The sequence below is a fragment of the Varroa jacobsoni genome, unplaced genomic scaffold, assembly GCF_002532875.2.
Source record: "Varroa jacobsoni isolate VJ856 unplaced genomic scaffold, vjacob_1.0 scaffold_779, whole genome shotgun sequence".
NCBI lineage: Eukaryota > Metazoa > Arthropoda > Arachnida > Mesostigmata > Varroidae > Varroa > Varroa jacobsoni.
Genome location: NW_019213681.1, coordinates 145624 through 154902, shown reverse-complemented (window position 1 = coordinate 154902; position 9279 = coordinate 145624). Strand labels below are relative to the sequence as shown.

The following is a 9279-nucleotide window of genomic DNA, read 5'->3' as shown; positions in this document are numbered from 1 at the left end:
TAACAGTAATAAAAACGTGTAAGCTAGCCAGACCCTGTTGGACGTGAGCGGATGTCATCACGTCAAACGACAGTTGCAAGAACACTCTAGATGAAAACAAATCGGCTTAGGACTCAACACGGACGCTTCGTCGAGCCTTATATATGCGGTAGGTAACTGTCTGAGGCGGTCTAGTTACGGTAATGCAATATGTTTACGGATCGTAGCTTGACAAAAAGGGACCGAATTCGGCCTTGAAAGAAAATTGCCTTCCTTAATTATTACCTTAAAAAATTTTCTTTATTTAATAATCGGACGTGTATCTGCAGCGCATACTATGGCACTCAGATCATCGTATTATTCCATACCTAACATATGCACATTAATTAGATTGTCGGGACAAATTTTTTACAGCATAAAAGATTTTTGCGTCGGTCAAGGATTCGCTTAGGACACCATTTGGATCCTGAGTGGCACAAGCGCCCTCTTTGATATTTAGTTTGAATAGGAGTATGGCGACGGTCGTTTAAGATGGGCACCGTCCAACGCCAGTAAAATCAGACAATCACAGCTGACGAATTTCATCAAGCATAAACTAACTAAATACGCTTACTACGTTTATTGTCAATGATGGCGTAACGAATGTCCAATATAACTTGTTTCCTGTTCAATCATACCTATGAACACCTCTTGTCAGCCAACAGGAGAAACAAAAGGGAAAACTATGGCCTTCCTTCTTTTCTTATTACGGATTTAAAATAGTAAATATAAACTGAATCTGCAAGTATTAGCTATTGTGAATGTGAAAGCTGATTTGACTTTGAAGAATCGAAAACATAGATTTTTAAGGCAGCGTGAAGTTTCCTAAGCGAAGTAGTTATCCTGAGTCCTTTGTCAAAACTAGGAAAAAAGAACGAGAATTGCTCTCCCGACGTTAGCGTCAAGCGTTCACCTCTGTCAGCGGCCGCCAACTTGAGCGCAACAGAAGCCTATAAGGAAATTCTGTGCCATTTGTTTTGGATAATAATTCTAAACACTTCGACAACGCTGAACGTAAATTGTTTTTTTCTTGCGCTCAGACGTGGCTCTGCTGGCATAATACTGTTGCTTATCAATCAAGGCCCTATACGATACATTGCTATACCTTTGTTTTCGAAAACCGCTAAAAAGAGTCGATACTAGTAGATCTATTTAGGACGAGCAAGCTTTTAGGTACATAGTGTCCTATTTGAGTTTTTTTGATTAGGGACTTTGTATTTTTATAATAATTTAAAGTAAAGATAGCTTCACGTCAAGGCATCATGGCTGTGTTACCCGCCTAAAACGGTAATTTTTTGCTGACCTTAGGAGCCCCAAAACAAATTATTTCGTCAATAAAAAAAGGAAACCGATTAACTAAGCTGCACGAAAATGGGGCGTTGTTTTAGACAAAATAGCATAAAGCGATACTTACCGTAGCCCACGCAAAAGAAAGTTAAACCCTACAAATTGAAACTGACATTATTTGCCTGACTTGGAACGATTTGTCAGACAAAACAAATGGGACCTGTTCGTTTGAGGAGAGATTCATCAAATTTTAGAGTTTGGGTCCGTAAGCCCAACTATTGCCACTTGAAACCGTGTCTATTGCGATGGTGTACGGTCAATTTCGAAATAGAAAAGCATTTATTTACTGAGTGTGTGGTAGTAACCAAGCGTGTTATATGTACGATTCACACAAACGTAGGTTGTTGATTAAAAGCGGAATTGTACCCATCTGTATCGATAATAAAGGTCGTCTTATAAACATGTATAATTGAAATCTTTTGCAATTAGTTTAAATATTCTTTCCGATTTGCTATATAAAAGCAGATCTTGCTTCATTTAGCTATATCCTGTTCTGTTTTTCATCCAAGTTATTTAGTAGAATTATGCTCGACTCTTTAAATGGTCTCGGGACCCATGTAAATCAATAGGACGAGAACAACAAAAAAACATCATTATCATAATCAACAGTAACAGCAAAAATCAGGAACTGTTCAACGAAAAGTTGTCCTTGGTCAAGGACACGCGAAAAACAGGCAAAGAATCATAGGTTTACTTAGCACTTAGCTATCCTTGTTGAGATTCGTGATGATTAATTGGATAATTGAGCTGGTTTGTTAGGTAAAGTAATAAGATTCATATTAGAAAATGTTTGACATAGTATATAGCTAAGATAAATAAAGATATTTAATGCCCAGAAACAAATGTATATTCAATCTAATTCGGTAAATATCGAATTTTTCTGTCGACCTACTGCGTGTGTCATGAAGGTCCTGCTTGACGATACCCGGCCGGCTTTGTACTTTCTACTGAGCATTTGTTTGGGTGTAAATTACTAATCATTGTTCTCTTAGTGACGTAAGTTACTTAGTATCCGTTTTGTGCTCACTTGCGATCTTATAATACAATAATTGCAGATGCTCTCTTTGTTCATTTCTCTTGTCTTGGTCTTATCATTAACACAATTTGACCCGATCTAACTTCTGCGAAACAAAGACAGGAAGTGTGCGTAAAGGAAAAACGTTGAAGCTGTCGCGTTTGCCGAAGATCGCCATTTCTAAGTAATGCTATTAATTGATCAAAGTTTGATCTGGCAGGTTACGTTCGACTCCAGCAGCCTTTTGACTCCCATCTATAAAAGAAGAACTCGCGTGTTAGACATTGCCTACGCGTAGTTCGATTGTATGCATGCTATTAGCTACGATGTCTCATCTGGGATTTATATAGAGCATTAATAGTGTATAAACACTTCGCATATAAAAATATGAGCGTACTATTGTTTCTACTACCTCCGTCCCTAAGACAGTGAACGTATATGCATGCATATAGTAACGCCATTGTATGCTACCTGGTTTGTTTCCAAGAGTTCGCTTTGTAGACATTTGCCATGCGCAGCCTAGTTAACTTCACTAGGTCCGTCCTAGTGAAGTTGACTTTTAACTGTCTGGCGCATGTGTCTACTTATTCACAAGGTTCATAGGCCCTGATAGACTCCCTACTCCAACTGGATTCTGTTCAGTGTCTATCCGCAGATAATGGCTAGTTAACTTAAAGCTGTATAGGATACCGGGGCTCTACTTTGTGGCCAATGCAGATTTGAATTAAAATGTTAGTAACACTGCCATGTAATTTTTCACCTGATAGATGCTGACAAGTTCGCAAATATTGTCCACCAATTCTTTCAGATCAAGTTCTGCTTCATCGTTAAATGCTTCTACAATAATCTGGTTATAAGCGTCTTTGGCACCACGTCGAAACTGCCGTTCAAGTTCCCAAAGGCTTGGCCGAGCACGTCGTTCGAAAAGTGGGTCGTTAGGTTCGTCTCTTGCTTCAACGTATGTACCCCTGGGCGTGCACAGTCGACAGCAGAGCACACATTACCGAACATACCAGCACCACACATTCGTCATCACCATCATCATCATAAGTTCGACACTAACGACATAGCTAAACATAGAAATAAACAGAAAGGGAAAGCGGGCTGGACATCTGTATTGAAAATGCTTACCTGCTAGCTTCACTCATGGCAGCTTCCACCGTGTCTAAGGCTAACTCAACTCCATCAGCTTCGGGATCATCAAGTATTTCCTTTAGGGGGGTCAAAACGTTTTCCAGTATCTGTTGAATAAACTCTCCCTTCAGATCATCGAGCACCGACACATTTTTATTATTCAAAAATACCCGCATATAAATTACTAGAATGCAGAGCATTGTGCCGTACGTATATAAGCAAGGGCTTGTACAACTATATGCTATGAAAAAACGTCATCATGAAGAGACAGGAGATACTCCTCTTGTTTGTGGCGCGAGTTGTTGAGCGGCAGGGCACTGTGGGCAAAGGTTTTTAGTCGAATGCCCGAGGTTATATACTGTTCAGTTGCGCAATAGTAGCGTGCGATCATTTTAACCTTCTGCATCGCAAATCGCCCAATAATCGAGCTCTTTACAAAGCTTTGAGATGTCCTGAGAGCTCCAACATTTAAAATGTGTTTCCATAGAGCCGTTTTTTTTATTTCATGATATATATTATCCATTACAGTATACGTGAACGGTAGGATTCAAAACAGCGTGTCCTAACTCTTCCAACTAGAGTTTGTCCAACACGTAATTTCATTTTCAGGCTCTATCCAGCTGTAAAATCAGTGTCGAGTCACTTGCAATCAAAGATAACAATTTTCAACATTGCGATCATTTGCATCAAACTTAAAAAGCAGGCTGTTTAATATAAAATCGAATCTTTTTAACTTATAACGTACCGTGTGGTCACTTTTGAGAACTTCGTTAATAGAACTGGCCGTCAGATGCTTCTCATGTTGATCGTCATCGATCGAGCGGTGCATAAGCGAAGCTTGGTCAATGCATTGCGCGATCAGCTTGTACGCTTGAATAAATCCTGCGTCAAAGCTTTCTTGCACGGTAGGCTTCAAAACACCGAATTCGCCAAGGGAATTTTTCCTAGCACTAAGAGCCCTTTCGTTCTTGGCTAGTCGTTTTGGAAGGTCTGTGCCCATTTTGCGAAAAATGACAACTAATTCAGGCCCTTTTGCGACCGGGACCGCGGGCGACGTAGCAATTATTCTCTAGAACAAAGAAACAGGGCAACAATCGCGTGACCAGGTGCCAAATTCATTCGAAAATTTACTAAGATCAGTTTTTCAGGAGAACAGTACACACTGCAAAAAGTAGACTACCAGTAAATCTCATAAGAAGCGTCTCACCGACTATTACATTTGAATGGACCTTGTTAACAGCGACTAGTTTTCGTCCGTGATACGACGTATTCTAGTGTGCCTATACGGGTGTCTACGAGAAGAGCAAACAATATAGGTAGTTTTGACTTTTAGCCACTTAACCCTTAGGATTTATGGGCGCATTAGTAGACAGTTTCATTATTACTAAATTACTCAAGTTCCACACAGGTAACATTAGTACCATCTGTATTTAAAAGAAAAACACCTTGTTACTGCCTAATACATTATTATTTCATATGTAGCACTACGGTTCTCGTAACTTATGGTTAATGATACTACTCGACGCATCCATCTAAATTTAGATGGATGCGCCGAGTTTTTAATGTGCCTTAAGTTCCAAAAAAAAGTTAACAAAACACTTACGGGTAGATTAAGTTTGCCCGCGAAAGAGGGATCTCCTTGTGACACCCCAGGTGCTCCGAGGTAGTCTAAACCAAAATTGAGTGCTGACAAATTAAAATCCATACGACGGATTTAAAACACTGCTACAGACCAGCATTGACTTCGAACTGACATTCGTCGTAAAACTTCCACTACCGTATTCATAATTGATGCCACTGCTATAGAGCGACATCTCTGAGAACTTACGTAAACACGTCGGCGATCGTTTGGGAGGGAAAATGCAACTTACTGGGATTATGCTGATTTGTCTTTTTCGGTTGGACCCGTTCACCGATGACGACGTTTTTTGCGTTGAGCGGGGTGTTAAGGTGGGTGTGACACAGCTTGCCTCGCATAGTCGTCCCACGAGAGTTTCAGTCGACGCCGTTGGTGTTAAAAGACCAGTGTCTTTTGGTATGTATTTACACGAAAACTGCTCCCGGATGTTTCGCTTTTCGTACGAAAGCGACTCCTGTTCGAAAATATCCAGAAGTCGTATTTCCTTCAATGAAGATCAGCAACATCTGTACGCGGAGACCATGTGACGGAATAACGCTACTTTCCCTAAATATCACAGGTCCGAATATACCCCCTGTACTCAATACACTGCGCCAATAGAAGCCGTGCACATCCACTGCAGTGTTTAAATGCTGTATATATGTTAACACAGTTACAGAACTGAACCGGACTATGGAACTGTTCAGTAAATGTATCTAACTAAAACTGATGAGTGGTTACTTTTAGATTTCATTTGCTCGATCTATTAATACGCTGCTAGCTATTATGGATAACTCGGTCTTACCCATGTGTGTATGTGAACGCCTGTGTTTCACCTAGGCAGCCCGCTCAATGAATCCCTCAACATAGAAATCGTATAAACAATATCTTACCAAGCTGGACTCGCTGCTTGTACGTCGTTCAGTTCCATTCGGAGAAGAAACCTTAATTGCTGGGTACAGATCGGCAATCGTTTGCCGCCGAGCCAAAAAACAACAAGTTCCGTGTCGCGTAGAATCCTCGTCCCTTGAAAGATGTCGTAACTGTTTGAAAATTAAGTAGTATAGCATTATATGACGCTCGCGCAAGCCACTAAAATGGGACGAACCTTTTAGCAAGACAATTCAAGTGAAGACATAACAACAGAGTCTTACAGCTCGTTTAACACAGATAGACGAAAGTTGTTACATGAGGCTTTATGCGAAATACATAGTGGGTACTCTGTATTGGCAAAAACAAAGTCCACTGGTTCCGAGGCGACCTACGAAGTCTGCCAGTACAAATTGGTATACATTGTAAGCAAAGCTACAAAGGATTGAAATTTCTAGGCGTATTGCCACCGCAAAAGACAAACTATATTATCGTTTTAATTACTGTTCTAAGAACGGAGAAATCTCAGTGTTCTACCTACTGTTTCGGCGGAGTTGCTTTCATTCGAAACATCCTGCCCAGAATCAGCGAAATCAATTTGTCGTGCTGTATTTTCAGTGACGGTTCCGTCGTGATGTTTCTTCGGGCTTATCTTTGTCGGAGTGTCAGAAAAGCTGATACTTCTTCGAATTTTTTTTGCTTCGCCATTATGCTCTCGACCCACTTTGTCGTTAGGGGTGCAGGGGTTTATGTACGTAGCAGCAATGTCATTGCTAGTCGTCTGGTTTTTGTCGACCTTCAAGTCATTGTCGTTTTTTCTCCTCTCGGACGCGTTGGCTAGGGCGTCCACATTAGCCATAACCGTAGCATTTACGAATTCAACACTTCTCTAAATATTCGCAAAACGGGCTACCTTGAGACTTCCGTATTAGTTTGTCAGACTCCTGCGTCCAAACGTCAAAGTTCACCATATTTTTAATATAAATGTTTTAAGCTACCTTTAAAAAGTACATCAACTTCACTTTAAAAGAAATTTAAACAAAAAAATTCACCTGTACTCGTTAAAATCTGAGGCTGTTTAGTCACACGTTATCGCTCGAGCTTTCAGCAAGAGGAGTTATAGGGGGCCATGGAAAGGCAAACGGGTCAACTGATGTATGAATATGACTTCCATCTTGGAAGCACAGCGGCGGAAATGGTTCTTCGCATCAAAATTTTGTATTTGGTGAATATTATACTGCTAGAAACATCGTTCACTCAAAAGCTTCCCGGGAGGAAATCTCGAGCTCGAAAGTGAATCTTGCGAAATACCCTCTTTTAAAGTTAATAATAGAGTGTTCAACACTATGACAGAAGCAGATCCATCTGAAAGTGCACAGCTGTTAGCGTTCAGGTCTGATGCATGTAACAATACAAAGCAATAAAATTTCTGCCGCATGATTCATGCGAGGATGAAAAACAGACGTGGAGACACTTGCTTTTCTTGGCCTCCTCATAACAACCGTGACCTATCCTTGCACCGAGCTAACTGATTCTGTGATCAAAAATGGATTCTCTATGACAACCGTTAACAGTCACATCAGTGGGTAAATACAAGTAAACCGGAGGGCCTCAAACGTGCAACTTCAAAACTTTGTGGAACTTGTCCAGTGCTTTAGAATACAGTATAGTTTCGTGTGCCGGTTTATCGCTTATGGCTGGATCGTACTGTCAGAATTGGGCGGAAATGATGAGAAGAAGACCCGCATTTACCATCCAATATTAGTACACATCGTAGGCCACTCTATTATACACAACAACGTTCGATCTCACACTGCAAATATTCAAAAATTAGCGGCCTTCTGTCCGCCATACCCACCAGACATTGTTTCTTACAGAATCTTAACGATTTCCTAAGAAGAAAATTATTTGAGTCGCAACTTATCATCGAAACTATCTTCATATACTCTTTTATCCCACAATTTTACGTCAACGAGATAAATAGGTGGTAGGACACCATTGATGATAATGATATGCACATTTAATTGACTAAGTACATGAAAGAGTTCGAAAGGTGTTGTAAGATCACTTGTGCATACAGCATGTGCATGACAATATTACGTTTACGTTACGAACAAATCATTAGCATCTGTTTATGTAGGGGTTGAACAGAAACATCAAAGACGGTAACAATGTTGACTAACCCGCTGGCCCGGGTCTGAGCTACTGAGGTTTCGAGACCTGGGTCACTTCACCGCGTTTTGCCATCGTTTGGAAACAGTCCGCTGGGTGTCAAGCGGCGGAAAGATTTACAGCTGATTAGTTCCTCCGGCAATGGTAAACACTAGCGTCTGCGAGTACAATTCAACATGATGGCGACGGTAGTAGTCAACAGTTTAGGCGCAAACGATTGTTGAACCGGTTTCATTCCGTAAAAGTATTTTGGAAATTTACAAAACGACCCTGAAGCTGTATTTAAGATCTGGATGTTTCTCCCACTTGTAGATGCTCTTTTTTCTTCATGCTTTTTTCCCGAAAGGCCAGCTAACTTACTTCTTTATTATTCATTTTAGACAAGCCGAAAGGGCTTTGACGCTTCTGGCGTTCCTAGATTGTCGGAAAATAAATACCGACCTTGCAGGCTATCACCTATTATCGTACTATTGACGTTTGCGAAAGATATTATGTTTGATACCTTCTATATGCAGATAGAACTGCAGATATGTAGGCGCAGTGGAAAAGTCCGCACTGATTGGTCCGACTATAGGTTGGCTGTGGCTGTTACAGAAAAAGAGGCTATGACAAAGTATTACATGAACAATATTACTTGATAGTGGCAGCAGCAGCAGCAGCAGCAGCAGCAGCAGCAGCAGCAGCAGCTTCATTTACGCCACAGCATTCCCTATTCGAAAGCTCATCGAGTATAAATGCTGTTACGAAACAGTTGAACTCGCGTATTCATGCACAGATCGACACCATGTCCGTTTCATGTTGAAGTTACGATTTTTCGGAATAAAAGGCCGTTTGCTATTCGGATTTAGACTCAGTTTTTGCGTCTCTTAGTATTTTGATCGGTGATCTTTATCGGGATTATGCCACAGACACTTAATGATAGCAAATTGTTAACAACAACAACATCGCAACAAACTAGCAGACGACCACTGGCGTGTTGTATTGTAATACGCATTAGAATACCACATGTGTAGCAGTCATGTTTTCGAATTCTTTATTGTCTGGTCAGTGTGGCATACCGTTGTTAAGTTTGCCTAATGAAAAACAAGTCCTCAAAGGTAGACTT

The 9279-nt window shown here is 40.7% G+C and overlaps 1 protein-coding gene across 9 annotated transcripts; it reads right to left on the bottom strand.

Moving 5' to 3' along the window:
- Positions 1-253: 253 nt before the first annotated feature.
- On the bottom strand, positions 254-9111 carry LOC111263640 (uncharacterized). Of its 9 annotated transcripts, none has more exons than XM_086969730.1 (8): positions 8677-9111; positions 6544-6946; positions 6026-6175; positions 5386-5637; positions 4260-4583; positions 3512-3621; positions 3141-3348; positions 254-2635 (listed from the first exon to the last, which is right to left on the bottom strand). In XM_086969730.1, exons 2-8 carry the CDS (start codon positions 6859-6861, stop codon positions 2582-2584), a joined length of 1416 nt encoding a protein of 471 aa, XP_086825856.1. In that variant the 5' UTR covers positions 6862-6946; positions 8677-9111; the 3' UTR covers positions 254-2581. The 9 variants fall into 9 exon arrangements, with proteins under 9 accessions (XP_086825856.1, XP_086825858.1, XP_022694664.1 ...); XM_086969732.1 differs by having other exon boundaries at positions 3512-3591; positions 8677-9110; XM_022838929.2 differs by having other exon boundaries at positions 3512-3639; positions 8677-9109.
- Positions 9112-9279: the final 168 nt, after the last annotated feature.